General features: G+C 42.9%; 1 protein-coding gene across 1 annotated transcript in view; it reads right to left on the reverse strand.

Annotated features, from left to right (window-relative positions):
* Nucleotides 1-15,501, reverse strand: part of SLC3A1 (solute carrier family 3 member 1) — a 47,294-nt gene extending 31,793 nt beyond the window's left edge. The window contains exons 1-3 of the mRNA XM_066378367.1: nucleotides 15,013-15,501; nucleotides 1,338-1,517; nucleotides 672-826 (exon numbers count right to left, since the gene is read on the reverse strand). Of these exons, the coding sequence (XP_066234464.1) occupies nucleotides 672-826; nucleotides 1,338-1,517; nucleotides 15,013-15,442 (765 nt within the window). The 5' untranslated portion in view covers nucleotides 15,443-15,501. The remainder of the gene's footprint in view (nucleotides 1-671; nucleotides 827-1,337; nucleotides 1,518-15,012) is intronic.
* Nucleotides 15,502-17,607: the final 2,106 nt, after the last annotated feature.

Below are 17,607 nucleotides of genomic sequence, written 5' to 3' on the forward strand. Positions count from 1 at the left end.
ATGAAACAAGTGGGACACGGCAACTGAACTGGACCAAGTGGGAAGTGAGGGAAGGAAGAAAGGAGGGAAGCTAATAGAGGGTATAGGTTTCAATCTGCTGGAATGCATTCGCTCTACAATGGAATCAGAGATCCAAATGACATTGGGAGGCTTGGGTTCCTTATTTTTATTTCTTTGAGAAACTTTCCTCTTCTTATAAACTATACCCATTTATTCTTTTTCCTTAAAAGGGCTTGAAGCTTTTCTTTCTTTTTTTTTTTTTACAGAGACAGAGAGAGAATCAGAGAGAGATATAGACAGGGACAGACAGGAATGGAGAGAGATGAGAAGCATCAATCATCAGTTTTTCGTTGTGCGTTGCGACACCTTAGTTGTTCATTGATTGCTTTCTCATATGTGCCTTGACCGTGGGCCTTCAGCAGACCAAGTAACCCCTTGCTCGAGCCAGCGACCTTGGGTCTAAGCTGGTGAGCTTTTGCTCAAACCAGATGAGCCCGCGCTCAAGCTGGTGACCTCGGGGTCTCGAACCTGGGTCCTCTGCATCCCAGTCCAACGCTCTATCCACTGCGCCACCGCCTGGTCAGGTCCTTAAAAGGGCTTTATACATAACCAGTTTAATCACTGAAGGTCTGACCATTTTCACATTGTAAATCAGACAAGTTGGTACTTACCCAGTTGTTGGGTGGTGTCGTTATGCCGTTTTTATGGGAACAGTCATGCCAGATATAATAATCAGTATATTTCCCTGTCCGGGTGCGACTCAGTTGAAACCAAGCATGTTTATCACTAGTGTGGTTTGGTATCAAATCGACTATTAATTTTAAACCTAATGAGTGAAAATATTTCAAATGTTAGGACAAAGATTATATTTGAATAATACATGATGGCCCTGGCTGGTTGGCTCAGCAGTACAGCGTGAGCCCAATGTGAGGAAGTCCTGGGTTCGATTCCTGGTCAGGACACACAGGAGAAGTGACCATCTACTTCTCCACCTCTCCCCCCTTCTCTCTCTTTCCTCTCTCTCTTTCCCTCAAACAGCCATGGCTCAAATGGTTTGAGCAAGTTGGCCCTAGACACTGAGGATGGCTCCATGGCCTGGCCTCAGGTGCTAAAATAGTTCAGTTGCCGAGCAATGGAGAAGCCCCAGATGGGCAAAGTTTCACTTGCTAGAGGGCTTGCTGGATGGATCCCAGCTAGGGTGCATTCAGGAGTCTGTCTCTCTGTCTCCACGCCTCTCACTTAATAATAATAAAAAAAGAATATGATAGTTAAGAAAAAAATGCTTTAAGTGAGCATTTAGAGAAATACTTCTGTCAACTCTCACTTTTCTGACCCACCTTTATCATGTATGGCAGCAACCAGATTCTCAAAATCTTTCATTGTTCCAAAAAGAGGATCAATTTCTCGGAAATCTTCAATACCGTGTCGGAAATCTTTAAGGGATGATTTATAAAATGAGGTAATCCAAACAGTTTTTATGTTTAAAGTTGTGATATAGTCCAGTTTTTCTTGAATACCTGAAGAAAGAAAAATCAAGGCCATGAAAACTAAGTAAAGTGTGGGGTTTTTGGTTGAAGGGTTAAAAATAAAAGGACTACCTAAAATCGAAATATGGATATTGAGACAGAAATATTTAGAGTGTCATTGAAGCTGAGTAAAAATTCAAATAGCAAAGTCTGGTTCTATAGCAACATCAAATTAGTTTTCTAGCAATAACCTTTGACTTTAAATGGAGTTACAATAACATAAAATCTGTGGCTTGTTCATTTTTTTTTAAATTTTATTTATTGATTTTACAGAGAGAGGAGGGGAGAGAACAAGAAGTATCAAGTCGGAGAGACAAGACGGTGCTGGAGTAGGCGGACGTACCAGCATCTACCTCCCAGAACCAAAGTGGATTACAAACTAATTTTATGAACTATCAGCTGGAAAAACCAACTCTGGACTAAACTAAAAGGACTCTTCAACCAAGGAACGCTGAACAAGCCACACAGAGACTGGTAGGAAAAGCGGAAACGCGGAGAGGGTTGCCCAGCTCCTCGGAGCGAACGGCAGCAGGGAGAGACTCGCGTGGTGGGAAGTGAGTTTAGCAGAGGGGAAAGGGTCCAGAGCCCCAGGAACAAAGCCCCAGCCTGCAGCCCCAGAGCCCAGAAGAAGCGTAAGGACAGTATTTAGCCAGAAACAAGTCAGGATACTGTTTGTGAGGGAGTCTGATTTCTCAGACCCAGGATCCTTCTTAAAGGGACCACGCAGAACATCTCTCTCACAAACACTCACCCGGGGCTCCTGGAGACGGAGGGAGAGGGGAGAGAACCACAGTAACAGGAAGAGAGTATAATCTAGGAGGCACACGGAGAAACATTTTGGGAGATAGCCACCCTAACCCCTGGGACGAGTCACTCCCCAAAGCTGAAGTGAGTATTTCCCCCGGAAACAGCAATACCAGCAAAGGGAAGCAGGAGAGCAGCCAAACAAGCTCCCCCGCAGCATTCAGAGCAGAGTCGCATAGAAGGAGGGAGCTTTTGGGTCTACAGTAGTGAGTCTTAGGGTCTGAGCTGCAACGCCCCCACCCACACGGCTGAGGGCGAGCCAGAGGGCGGGCGGCAGCGGGAGACAAAAGCGCGGTTCTGCTGGCAGGGTTGGAAGCCGGCTGGCCACCACTGGGCTCAGGTGTGAGCTCAATCTTGCCCGGCTAGGGAGAAGGGGGCGTGCAAAAGCGGCCAAGCTCAGCTGCCGGCAGCCTGTAATCCAGCCTCGGGAGAAGGGCGGGAAACCCAGAAAGGGTAGAAACCAGCCCCGGAGCAAGGGCAGAGGAGCACATCCCAGCCCCGCCTGTGCAACCCAGGCTTGCGGTCTGACTTGGTAGCCGGCTCCTCCCGCGGGGGTGGAGCCAAAAGCCCAGAAGAGGCGGAGTTCCGCTACGGAGCTGAGCTTGGGCACGCAGCCCTGCCCGGTGGTAGAGCCAAGGCTAGCAGCTGTTCCTTGAGTGGGATCCTCCTGCAAGGGCAGGGCGAAAGCTCAGAAACAGGCGGAGACCCGCAGCTGAGCAAAGGTGCTCGCCAGTGCCCTCAGGACCGAGCATAACGTCACACACGGGGGCGGGGCAAAGGCCAAGGCCACCAACCCTTGTGCACCCAAGCATGTGATCACAGCCACTCCCGTGAAGAGAAAATGCGGAGGCAGAGAAATACAACACAAATAAACCAAGAGAAATCCCCAGAAAAGGACCTAAGTGAATCAGATATAACCAAATTACCAGATGCAGAGTTTAAAATAACGATTGTTAGGATGCTCAAAGATATTAGAACCACCATAGATGGCCATTACAAAAACCTAAATAAAGAGATAACAAATATAAAAAAGGACATTGAAATAATAAAAAAGAATCAGACAGAAATGACAAATACAATATCTGAAATAAAGAATACAATGGAAGGAATTAAAAGCAGGATGGATGAAGCAGAGAATCGAATCAGTGAGTTAGAGGACACAATAAATAAAGGCACGGAAGCAGAGCAGAAAAAAGAAAAGAGACTCAAAAAGTCTGAGGAAACTTTAAGAGAGCTCTGTGACAACATGAAGAGAAATAACATCCGCATCATAGGGGTTCCTGAAGAAGAAGAGAAAGAACAAGGGATAGAGACTTTGTTCAAACAAATTATAGCGGAAAACTTCCCCCAATTAAGGCAGGAAAATGTCTCACATGTTCAGGAAGCACAGAGAACTCCATTAAGGAGAAACCCAAAGAAACCAACTCCAAGACACATCATAATTAAATTACCAAAGCTAAATGATAAAGAGAAAATATTAAAAGCTGCAAGAGAAAAAAAGACTATCACCTACAAAGGAGCCCCCATAAGGATGACTTCTGACTTCTCAACAGAAACACTTGAGGCCAGAAAGGAATGGCAAGAAATATTCAAAGTAATGCAGAACAAGAACCTACAACCAAGACTACTTTATCCAGCAAGGCTATCATTTAAAATTGAAGGAGAAATAAAAAGCTTTACAGACAAAAAAAACCTCAAGGATTTCACTGCAACCAAACCAAGGCTGCAAGACATGCTAAGGGACCTGTTGTAAACAGGTCAAAGGGAAAAAAGAATATAGCAAAAGAGAAAAACAGTTTTAAAGAAAAAAAATGGCAATAAACAATTACATATCAGTAATAACCTTAAATGTTAATGGATTAAACGATCTGATCAAGAGACATAGGGTAGCTGCGTGGATAAGAAAACAGGACCCATACATATGCTGTCTACAAGAGACACACCTTAAATCAAAAGATGCACACAGACTGAAGATAAAAGGATGGAAAAAAATATTTCACGCAAATGGAAATGAAAAAAAAGCTGGGGTAGCAATACTTATATCAGACAAAATGGACTTTAGAACAAAGACCATAGTTAGAGATAAAGAAGGTCACTACATAATGATAAAGGGAGCAATCCAAAAGGAAGATATAACCATTATAAATATCTACGCACCTAATATAGGAGCACCTAAATATATAAAGCAGACTTTGATTGACTTAAAGGGCGAGATTAACAGCAATACTATAATAGTAGGAGATTTCAATACCCCATTAACATCATTAGATAGATCCTCAAGAAAGAAAATTAACAAAGAAACAGCAGACTTAAAGGACATATTAGATCAACACGATCTAATAGATATCTTCAGAACCTTTCATCCTAAAGCAGCAGTATACATTCTTTTCAAGCGCTCATGGTACATTCTCTAGAATAGACCACATGTTAGGGCACAAAAGCGGGCTCAACAAATTTAAGAAGATTGAAATCATATCGAGCACTTTCTCTGATCACAATGGCATTAAACTAGAAATCAACCACAATAGAAAAATTGAAAAACATTCAAACACTTGGAAACTAAATAGCACAATATTAAACAATGAATGGGTTAACATTGAGATCAAAGAAGAAATTAAAAAATTCCTAGAAACAAACGATAATGAGCATACATCAACTCAAAATTTATGGGACACAGCAAAAGCAGTCCTGAGAAGGAAGTTTATAGCATTACAGGCATACCTCAAGAAGCTAGAAAAAGCTCAAATAAACAACTTAACCCTGCATCTAAAAGAACTAGAAAAAGAACAGCAAGTAAAGCCCAGAGCTAGTAGAAGGAAGGAAATAATAAAGATCAGAGCAGAAATAAATGACATAGAGGCTAAAGAAACAATACAGAGGATCAATGAAACCAGGAGCTGGTTCTTTGAAAAGGTAAACAAGATCGATGAACCTTTAACAAGACTCACCAAGAAAAAAAGAGAGAGGACTCAAATAAATAAAATTAGAAACGAGAGTGGAGAAATAACAACTGACACAACAGAAATACAAAATATTGTAAGAAAATACTATGAAGAACTGTACGCCAAAAAACTAGACAACCTAGATGAAATGGACAAATTCCTTGAATCATATAATCTTCCAAAAATCAATCTGGAAGAATCAGAAAACCTAAACAGACCAATTACAACAAATGAGATTGAAACAGCTATCAAAAAACTCCCAAAAAAGAAAAGTCCTGGGCCTGATGGCTTCACAAGTGAATTCTACCAAATATTCAAAAAAGAACTAACTCCTATCCTTCTCAAGCTATTTCAAAAAATTCAAGAGGAAGGAAGACTCCCAAACTCCTTTTATGAGGCGAGCATAATTCTGATTCCAAAACCAGGCAAAGACAACACAAAAAAAGAAAATTACAGGCCAATATCCCTGATGAACTTAGATGCAAAAATCCTCAACAAAATATTAGCAAACCGGATCCAGCAATATATGGAAAAAATCATACACAATGATCAAGTAGGATTTATTCTTGGGAGGCAAGGCTGGTACAATATTCGCAAATCAATCAATGTGATTCATCACATAAACAAAAGAAAGGAGAAAAACCACATGATAATTTCAATAGATGCAGAAAAGGCATTTGATAAAGTCCAGCACCCATTCATGATCAAAACTCTCAGCAAAGTGGGAATACAGGGAACATACCTCAACATGATAAAGGCCATCTATGACAAACCCACAGCCAACATCATACTTAATGGGCAAAAATTAAAAGCAATCCCCTTAAGATCAGGAACAAGGCAGGGGTGCCCCCTTTCACCACTCTTATTCAACATAGTTCTGGAAGTCCTCGCCACAGCAATCAGACAAGAAAAAGAAATAAAAGGCATCCAAATTGGAAAAGAAGAAGTAAAACTATCATTATTTGCAGATGACATGATATTGTATATAGAAAACCCTAAAGTCTCAGTCAAAAAACTACTAGACCTGATCAAAGAATTTGGCAAGGTGGCAGGATATAAAATCAATACTCAGAAATCAGAGGCATTTTTATACACTAATAATGAACTGTCAGAAAGAGAAATCAGGGAATCAATCCCCTTTACCATTGCAACCAAGAAAATAAAGTACCTAGGAATAAATCTAACTAAGGAGATTAAAGACTTGTACTCGGAAAATTATAAAACATTGATAAAAGAAATCAGGGAAGATACGAATAAGTGGAGGCATATACTGTGCTCATGGTTAGGAAGAATAAAAATCATTAAAATGTCTATATTACCCAAAGCAATTTATAAATTCAATGCAATACCAATGAAAATACCAATGACTTACTTCAAAGACATTGAACACATATTCCAAAAATTTATATGGAACCAAAAAAGAACACGAATAGCCTCAGCAATCCTGAAAAGGAAGAAAAAAGTGGGAGGTATCACACTTCCAGATATCAAGTTATATTATAAGGCCATTGTACTCAAAACAGCATGGTACTGGCATAAGAACAGGCACATAGATCAATGGAACAGAACAGAGAACTCAGAAATAAACCCACAGCTCTATGGACAACTGATATTTGACAAAGGAGGTAAGAATACAATGGAGTAAAGACAGCATCTTCAACAAATGGTGTTGGGAAAACTGGACAGCTACCTGCAAAAAAATGAAACTAGACCACCAATTTACACCACTCACAAAAATAAACTCAAAATGGATAAAAGACTTGAATGTAAGCTGTGAAACCATAAGCATCTTAGAAGAAAACATAGGCAGTAAGCTCTCTGACATCTCTCGCAGCAATATATTTGCTGATTTGTCTCCACAGGCAAGTGAAATAAAAGACAGGATAAACAAATGGGACTTTATCAAACTAAAAAGCTTCTGCACAGCTAAAGACAATAAGAACAGAATAAAAAGACAAACTACACAATGGGAGAACATATTTGACATAGCGTCGGACAAGGGGTTAATAACCAAAATTTATAAAGAACTTGTAAAACTTAATACCAGGAAGACAAACAATCCAATCCAAAAATGGGCAAAAGAAATGAATAGACACTTCTCCAAAGAGGACACACAGATGGCCAATAGGCATATAAAAAAATGTTCAACATCACTAATGATTAGAGAAATGCAAATTAAAACCACAATGAGATATCACCTCACACCAGTCAGAATGGCGCTCATCAATAAAACAACACAGAATAAGTGCTGGCGAGGATGTGGAGAAAAGGGAACCCTCCTGCACTGCTGGTGGGAATGCAGACTGGTGCAGCCACTATGGAAAACAGTATGGAGATTCCTCAAGAAATTAAAAATCGAACTGCCTCAAGACCCAGCTATACCACTGTTAGGAATATACCCCAAGAACACCATAGCACTGTTTGAAAAGAAGAAATGCACTCCCATGTTTATGGCAGCATTGTTCACAATAGCAAAGATTTGGAAACAGCCCAAGTGTCCATCAGAGGACGAGTGGATTAAAAAGCTTTGGTATATATATACTATGGAATACTACTCAGCCATAAGAAATGATGACATAGGATCTTTTACAACAACATGGATGGGCCTTGATAACATTGTACTGAGTGAAAGAAGTAAATCAGAGAAAACTAAGAACTATATGTTTTCATACATAGGTGGGACATAAAGATGAGACTCAGAGACATGAACAACAATGTTGGGGTTACAGGGTGGGGGGAGGAGAGGGAGGGAGTTGGGGGAGGGGAGGGTCACAAAGATCATGACTTTTCAGCATTTGCCATATTCCCCCCTTAATCTATAGACAGACAGCAAATATTTACGTATGGTGTTCCCACTACAAAGACTGCTGTCTTAGGGACAAATGCTGATAAACTACTTCAGCAGTTCCTCCTTCTTCAGACTTATATGTAAACATAGATCTCCATGTTTCATAGGACATACTCAAGCTCACTCCATGCTCCCTGGAGCTTTAGCACAAGGGAATGCCCCCTCCCTTTTTTTTTTTTTTTTTTTTTTTTTTTAGTATTTTTTCTTTTATTTATTTATTTTTTGTATATTTCTGAGGATGGGGATGGGGAGGCAGTCGGACAGGCTCCTGCATGCGCCTGACTGGGATCCATCTGGCATGCCTACCGGGGGGAATGCTCTGCCCATCTGGGATGTTGCTCTGTTACAACCCAAGCCATTCTAGCAACTGGGGCGGAGGCCGTGGGGCCATCCTTAGTGCCCAGGGTGGATTTGCTCTGGTGGAGCCTTGGCTGCGGGCGGGAGGAGAGAAATGAAGAGGAAGGAGAGAGGGAGGAGTGGAGAGGTAGATGGGCGCTTCTCCTGTGTGCTCTGGCCAGGAATCAAACCCGGGAATCCTGCACACCAGTCCAATGACTCCGACGGGTCTACTATATCATGCTTTTTACTTAAAAAAAAAAAAAATTTACATTTCTTTTGAATGCTGATGAACAGGAGACACCAAATCTTTTTCGCCTGCAAACTACTACCTTCTTTATTAGATCTAGCTAATAACACTGTTCTGTCTTTTTTCCAAACAGCTCCAGATATATGGAAAAGATTTATATAGGCGGATGGGGATCCTCAAACCCCTCAGCGAGATCTTCTGAGAATGGCTTTTAAGATTCCTAGAGGTGCCTGACCTGTGGTGGCGCAGTGGATAAAGCGTCAACCTGGAAACACTGAGGTTGCCGGTTCAAAACCCTGGCTTGCCTGGTCAAGGCACATATGGGAGTTGATGCTTCCTGCTCCTCCCCCTTCTCTCTCTCTCTCTCTCTCTCTCTCTCTCTCCCCCCCCTCCTCTCTAAAATGAATTTAAAAAAATTAAAAAAAAAAAAAAAAGATACCTAGAGGCAGAAAAAGCCCAATAGAGATCAGGGGAACTACCAGCTTTTAGGATACACCCTTAAAGGCTCCAACGCCTCATAGGGTGCCATCTGGGTCCTGCTTCAATAGTGGAAAGGAAGGTCATTGAGCTAAAGCCTGCCAGGCTTACACGCCTCTGCTGCGAGGAAACAGGGACACTGGAAGGTGGGCTTCCCCCTCGCTCCTCTAAGGGAGGGTTCAGTCTCTTCCAGTCCTGCTCCAGCCACCTATGACCTAACCTTGCCCAGAAAGCTGGGGTTTGCCACTGAAGGCTGAAGGTGCCCAGGGCCGTCGGCCCCATCTACAACACTGTGGACGAGCCTAGGGTATTTCTTCCAAGAAGCAGGTAAACTGATCTCATTCGCACAAGGGCCACTTAACTATGTTTTGCCTGAATAGTCAGGTTTTTTATTCTTCCCTCAAAGATCTCTGTTGTGGGTGTTGATAGTCCTATTTTCTGCTGCTTTGCTTAATATATAGTGTTTCCTTTATCCCTCCTACCTCAATGCCCCACTCATATTTCAGGCTGGGACCTACTCCTAATTTAGAGCTCTCTTTCCTCCTTTAGCCAACTTGTATTATGAATTTACCTTTGCCACCCAGCTTAGTGTATCCCAAGGTTCTCTTTACCAGGCCACAGTCACAGAGCTCCAGGAAAAAGCTACCTGGTCTCAACTCTCCAGGCAAAGGAGAACAGAAGCTTCATATCCACGCATGCTCAAATGGCTTTTTCCAGTCTACCTGAATCATTACCAGCTAGAAGCAGCGGTCATTGGGACTTGGACATGAGCTGCAAAATATAGAATGGTGACAACAATTCCAGTGCCATGCGGACTTTTCCTGTGGGGAACTTTCCTGGACTCCTGCTCCCTGTGACAGCTCCTAACAGACTGAACTGTGGTTGGGTTGCATGTTTCAGGGATTTGGCATGGTGATGGGGCCAACTTGGATTTGGGAACATGTTAAGGACACTACTCTTTTAGGGATTCTTGCTGTATTGGCCAAGAGTTTGCTTAAAGGCTTTTAATCACTGTAAAAAAAAATAGAGGACTGGATGAAGAAGATGGGGCACATATACACCATGGTATATTATTCAGCTAGGAGAAATGGTGACATTGGATCACTTATAGAGGAATGGTGGAGTCTTGGTAGCATTGTGCGGGGTGAAATAAGCGAATCAGAAAAAAACAGGAACTGCAGGATTCCATACATTGGTGGGACATAAAAGCGAGACTAAGAGGCATGGACAGGAGTGTGGTGGCTATGGGGAGGTGGGGGGAGGGAAGGAGGGAGAGGGGGAGGGGGAGGGGTACAGAGAGAACTGGATGGAGGGTGGCGGAGGATAATCTCGCTTCGGGTGATGGGTATGCAACAGAACTAAATGACAAGATAACCTGGAAATGTTTTCTTTGAATGTATGTACCCTGATTTATTGATGTCACCCCATTCAAATAAAAATTTATTTAAAAAAAAAAAAAAGAAGTATCAAGTCATAGTTGCTTCACTTTAGTTGTTCATTGATTGCTTGTTGTATGTGCCTTGACCAGGCAAGCCCAGGGTTTTGAACCAGCAACCTCAGCATTCCAAGTCAATGCTCTATCCACCGCACCACCACAGGTCAGGCTCATTTTTAAGATTTAAAATCAAGATATAGTATTGTTCATTTACTCTACACATGATGTTTGAGCACCAGCTCTAGGTAAGGTGCTGGGCTAAGTGCCAAGGTACAAAGAAGAACACATGGCCCTTTGTGATCACTCAGTCTAAGCTGCACTGTCCAGTGTGAGAGCCATGTGCCACGTGTGGCTTTTGAGCTCTTGCAGTGTGACTAAGTCTGAACTGAGATGTGCTGTAAATGTAAAATACACTGGATTACAAAGACCCCATATGAAAAGAAAGAATGTGAAATATCATGTTAATAATTTTATTGTGATGTAAGTTAAAATATTAAACAACATATATTATTCTTTTTTTTTCTTTTTTTTTCTTTTTTTTGTATTTTTCCAAAGCTGGAAACGGGGAGGCAGTCAGACAGACTCCTGCATGCGCCTGACCAGGATCCACCCGGCATGCCCACCAGGGGGCGATGCTCTGCCCATCTGGGGCATCGCTCTTGCGACCAGAGCCATCCTCAGCGCCCAGGCCATCCCTACTCCAATGGAGCCTCGGCTGTGGGAGGAGAAGAGAGAGACAGAGAGGAAGGAGAGGGGGAGGGGTGGAGAAGCAGATGGGCGCTTCTCCTGTGTGCCCTGGCCGGGAATCGAACCCAGGACTCCTGCACACCAGGCCGACGCTCTACCACTGAGCCAACCAGCCAGGGCTATTCTTTTTTATTTTTAGTGAGAGAGAGACTGAGGGACAGATAGGGACAGACAGACAGGAAGGGGGAGAGATGAGAAGCTTCAATTCTTCATTGTGGCTCCTTAGTTGTTCTTTGATTACTTTCTCATATGTACCTGAGTGGGGTGTGTGTGTGTGTGGGGGGGGGTGCTACAGCTGAGCCAGTGACTTCTTGCTCAAGCCAGAGACCTTGGGGTTATGTCTATGATCCCACATTCAAGTCGCCTACCCTGTGCTCAAGCAGATGAGACTGCACTCAAGCCAGTGACCTTGGGTTTCGAACCTGGGTCCTCAGTGTCCCAGGCCATCACTCTATCCACTGTGCCACCACCTGGTCAAGCAGCAACAAAATATATTTTAAACTTAATTTCACTTGATTTTTTTTTTCCAATGCGGCTCCTAGAAAACTTACAATTAAATTTGTAATTCTGTTTCCTCTGGACAGTGCTGAAGCCAAGGACTTACACAGAAGAGAATTCTAGGCTGGTCTGAAAAGAGATGTGGGAATGAAACACTTTGTCCTTGGAACCTTGTAGGGTAATTAGCAGATAGGTTTTGTTCTTTTTTTGCTTTGAGTTCAGAGTTCTAAATGAAGACTCACTTAAACTCAATAGTAAGTCACTCAATAGTGACTTACTATTCAATCTTCAGTAACTTTTGATGGAACCCCAATAGGCCTGTCAGAGCCTGTCGGGGTCACACAGCAAGCCAGAGGTCACTGAGCCCAAAACACACAGTCACCTGCCTCCTGGCATGGGGCTCTTCCCCTATAACAGGCTGTCCATTTTTGTCCTTGTGCCTCAATTCCCCATATGGGTGCCCATGAGACCTCACAGAGTGTAACAGGAAACAAAAGGATTTTAAGTCAGGACAGCAATACTATATATCTTACAAATAGGCACAAAGGAACAAGATGATAAAAACAGTGGGCCTGAGGCCCTGGCTGGATAGCTCATTTGATTAGAACATCATCAGATACACCAAGGTTGTGGGCTTGATCCCGATCACAGCACATACTAGAACCAACCACTGAATGCATAAGTTAAGTGGAACAACAAATCAATGTTTCTCTTTCTCTCTCTAAAATCAATAAAACAAAATAAAAACAAGAAAAAAGGCTCCCTGGCCGGATAGTTCACTTGGTTAGAGCATCCTCCCAAAACTCAGAAGGTGCCAGTTCGATCCCTGGTCAGGGCACATACAGGATCGATATTCCTCTCTCTCTCTCTCTCTCTCTCTCTCTCTCTCTCTCTCTCTCTCCCACACACACAACACACCCTTTCTCTCTGGCTAAGATCAATAAATAAAAATTTTAAAAAAGGAAAAACATGAAGAGCAAAAGTAGCATTTGTTTGGCAGCAGCTGTTAGAGAGGCAGTGGTACCCAGAGCAGCAGAAATAGGCCCTGCCAAGCTCCTTCCAGGAACTGTGCTCAGCCTCTCAGCATCAAGCCCCAGAGTTTGATCAATGTCTGTGAGCATCCATGCTTTACCTCGATTTATTTTGGGCATCCATTTAGCAGGATGTGTATCATATCTTTTCTGTTTTTACCATATATTAGTGTTACGTTAGGTTTTATGTCTTTTTTTTTTTTTTTTTTTTACAGAGACAGAGCGAGAGTCAAAGAGAGGGACAGACAGGGACACAGAGAGATAAGAAGCATCAATCATCAGTTTTTCGTTGCGCATTGCGACACCTTAGTTGTTCATTGATTGCTTTCTCATATGTGCCTTGACCGGGGGCCTTCAGCAGATACCAAGTAACCCCTTGCTCAAGCCAGCAACTTTGGGTCCAAGCTGGTGAGCTTTTTGCTCAAGCCAGATGAGGCAGTGCTCAAGCTGGCGACCTCGGGGTCTTGAACATCCGTCCTCCGCATCCCAGTCCGACGCTCTATCCACTGCGCCACCGCCTGGTCAGGCAGGTTTTATGTCTTACTTGGTATGATTTGATGGGTTATATTGGGGTCTGGAGATAGGCAACAATGTTTCCATATAAATTAATGGTAATTGCTTATTTGCTTTCTGCTATTTCAGCTTATGAAAGTTTTCACAGGAATGCTCTACGTTTGGGAGAATCAGGAAGTGGGGGATGTGTCTTTGGATTTAGGAGCCTCAGCTCTATTTTGTTAAAAATGTCGCTTTTGTAAGCACTCTCTACATAAAAGACAGAAGGTGCTCGGGCCTTTGCGGGGGGAGGGAAGGGAAATTAGTCAGATATAAGACGGCAGTGTCAGGGCAAGGGCGCTGTAAACAAAGTCCAAAGCACCACAGGAGCTCTGGAGGGCACACACTGATTAGGAAGGATTAGAGCAAGGAAATAAACACAAATTCGGGAAATGGGCTCCAACGGCACCTGCAGCACAGAGAGTATTTCAATTAGTGAAGATGCAGGAAGATATAAATGGTATGAGCATGCAAAAGAAAAGCTTTTTATTAGTTATTAAGGTAAATTAGATTAAGCTCAGACCTACTTCCCACATTCAATTGAAATAGCCATTCTATTTTCCTTTCTTCAAACCAAATATCACGGTCAAAAGTGACCTTGTTAGTTTATTTCTTATTGCTGCCCTTAACTAGGGTGATCATATTATCAACAGATTTGCCAACAGTTCCAGTTTATGCCTGCTGTCTGGCATAATTTTACTCTTAAAAGTGTCCTGGTTTAAACAATAAGTTATAAAGACATTCTGCACTTAACTCACTAGAAGAATATTAGTGTAACTTTAAATATATAATCGTTTACTTCTTTTTTTTATTAATATGGATATTATTTTAAATCATCTTTAACTCAAGTAATGACCAACACACTGCTATGCCTTTTTTCTTTTCCTTCATTTCTCAGGATTTAAACTTTAAAGTCTCAGCCTACACCTTTTAATGACATCACATTTTTTCTGAAATATCATTTATACTTTATTCACGAATAAGAAACTCTCAGCCAGATTGCTCAACTAGCCCCTACATATACTGGAAAGGCAATTCTAAGCTGCCACTCTGAGATAGTCAACTATAAAGCGCACAGGAGCAGGAAACTGTCAGGGGAGCCCTGCTGCCCCTAAGAAGTTAGAATAGATGACCGACTGAGCATATGTACTGAGTGGGAAGCAAATTAAACAACTCTTTGGGGGTTCAGAGGCCTCCAAGTAGTCTTTCATCATATGGGAAGAATTTCTGGGTTCTGCTGGGTGGCTTTTAAAAATATCATAAATACTCTGGTAGGATAGCTCAGTTGTTTAGAGCATCATCCTGATATGAAAAGGTTATGGGGTTCAATCCCTGGTCAGGACACATACAGGAGCAAGTAGATGTTCCTGTCTCTCTCTCCCTTCCTCTCTTGCTCAAATCAATAGATAAAAAATAAAATTAAAATATCAAAAACAAGGTGTGACCAGTCATACTGGAATACGCTTACCTTACAAACCAGACATAATTCAGTTTCAAGGACAGAGAAAACCACAAACCCACCTCCACTTCATCCTGGCCCCCACCGAAGTTCCCTCCCCCAGGCACCTTTTAGATCTCCGTTGCCATCCTTGTCACTGTCCTTGAAAGATCTTGGGTAGATCTGGTACATGGGTCCTGCCTGCCACCAGTCGAGGCACTTGGGAGAGATGGCGATGATGGCTATGGTGGCCGCAACGAGCACAAGCACAGAAGCCACGGTGAGCCAGAAGAGGAGCTCCCGGGGCACCCGGTACCGGGCCTGGCCTGAGAAGTGAAACAGCACCTCCTTGGGCATCCCTGCGTAGGGCTGGATCTCCTTCAGGTCGGGCTCCTCGGGGCCAAGGACGGCCACGGAGCAGTGCTGTGGGCTGTCTGCTGAGCTGCCTGGGTCTGGGTCCTTCTCCAGGATGTCTTCATTTTGGACAAAGCCATTGTTTGTCCGGCATCCCTTCATACTTATTCCAACGGAGTCGCTGTTGTTATTCTTCTCAGCCATAGCTCACTGTCTTATCCCTGGGAAATGCCTTCCTGCAAGTAACAAAGGTGGAAAGGTGGATTGCTGAAATCCTTGGTCATGTTAATGAGCTTTGTGTGGTTTATAAATAAACCTGGCTGGACAAAGTCCAGCCAAGGAAGAAAGAGCAAAGGTCAAGGGGGTTTGAAACAATTCTCTTTATGTGAGGCTGTAGTCATGTTATTGAGGGGCTCAGACCTGGACTGGGGCAGAGGCTGAGGGGAGGGAAATAGGAAGAAGTGCTAGGGCTCTATTGCAATTTAAGGTGTTCCTTAACTGAGCACATCAATGTTCACAGCAGCACTATCCACAATAGTCAAATGGTAGAAACAAGCCAAGTGTCCAGCAACAGATGAACTGATAAACAAGCGTGATATAAGCACACAGTGGAATATTATTCAGCCTTAAAAACAAAGGAAGCTCAGCCCCAGCTGGATGGCTCAGGGGATAAAGCATCGTCCCGATGCACTGAGGTCGTGGGTTCCAGCCCGCAGTCAGGGCACAGATAAGTAACCCGTGAGTGCACAACTCACGGAACAACTAAGTGGAACAATGACTTGATGTTTTTCTCTCTCTCTCTCTTTCTCTCCCCTCCCTTTCTCTCTCAAATCAATGAAAAAAACATTATTTATTTATTTATTTATTTATTTTTGTATTTTTCTGAAGCTGGAAACGGGGAGAGACAGTCAGACAGACTCCCGCATGCGCCCGACCGGGATCCACACGGCACGCCCACCAGGGGCGATGCTCTGCCCCTCTGGGGCGTCGCTCTGCCAAGACCAGAGCCACTCTAGCGCCTGGGGCAGAGGCCAAGGAGCCATCCCCAGCGCCCGGGCCATCTTTGCTCCAATGGAGCCTTGGCTGTGGGAGGGGAAGAGAGAGACAGAGAGGAAGGAGAGGGGGAGGGGTGGAGAAGCAGATGGGCGCTTCTCCTGTGTGCCCTGGCTGGGAATCGAACCTGGATCCCCCGCACGCCAGGCCGACGCTCTACCGCTGAGCCAACCGGCCAGGGCCAATGAAAAAAACATTTGACACATTGTACAACATGAATGAATCTTGAAAACAAACTAAAAAAGGACATGAAAGGACAGATATTGTATGATTCCATTTATATGAGGTGCCTGGACACATTTATTGAGATAGCGTAGAAGGGTGGTTACGAAGAGTTGTGAGGAAGAGAATAATGAGGAGTTGCTGTTTCATGGGTACGGAGTTGGCATTTGGCAAGATGAAAGAGTTCTGTACAATGTAAATGTACTTAATGCCACTGAATTTTCCATTTTTTAAATGGTTAATGTGACTCATTTTATGTATATTTTACCACATTTTTTTAAAAGCTTAATTTTTTTTCTTTTTTGAGCTAAGTATGAGAAAAAGAAACAAATACTGAATTTTGCAAGAAGAAATAGGCTTTTCTTTATTTTTTGTTCGAAGCGCTCTCCCTACAAATCCAAGAGGAGGCGTGTCTGGAGACAGGAAACACTATCACTTTGTTACTGAAGCTGATTAATTTTATCTCAGTTAAAGCCAATCCTACAAACATCCATTTATATACTCATTTCATTCCAAGTATCTTTTATCTTGTCTCCTTTTTCGGAAAAGGAAATCACTGCTCATTCTTGGAATCATTTTCTGAAGGGAGGTGGGGTAGGGTGGGGAGGAGTCTATGTATTGTGACTTCAAGTGCTTTACTATAGGTAAACAGTTCTTAATACAAGCACTAAAGAGTTGTTTAATCATTGACAGGTATAAGATATACAGTCCTGAGGAACTTGCATTAAAGATAGGTGTGTTCTCCTAGAAGACTCAGCAACCCTGAAAAGAATGTGTTGATTCATGGTTTCAATTTAATCAATGGCACTTAAACAGCCCTATGAATCATTTGGTCAGATAACAAGATTTCTTTCTAAGATATTATTTATTCATTTTAGGGAGGGGAGAGAGAGAGAGAGAGGGGGGGGGGAGGGAGAGAGGGAGAGAGGGAGAGAGGGAGAGAGAGAGAGAGAGAGAGAAGTAGGGAAAGAGCAAGAAGCATCAACTTCCATATGTGCCTTGACGAGGCAAGCCCAGGGTTTTGAACCAGTGACCTCAGCATTCCAGATCGATGCTTTATCTAATGCACCACCACAGGTGAGGCACAAGATTTT

The sequence above is a fragment of the Saccopteryx leptura genome, chromosome 3 (genome assembly GCF_036850995.1).
Source record: "Saccopteryx leptura isolate mSacLep1 chromosome 3, mSacLep1_pri_phased_curated, whole genome shotgun sequence".
NCBI lineage: Eukaryota > Metazoa > Chordata > Mammalia > Chiroptera > Emballonuridae > Saccopteryx > Saccopteryx leptura.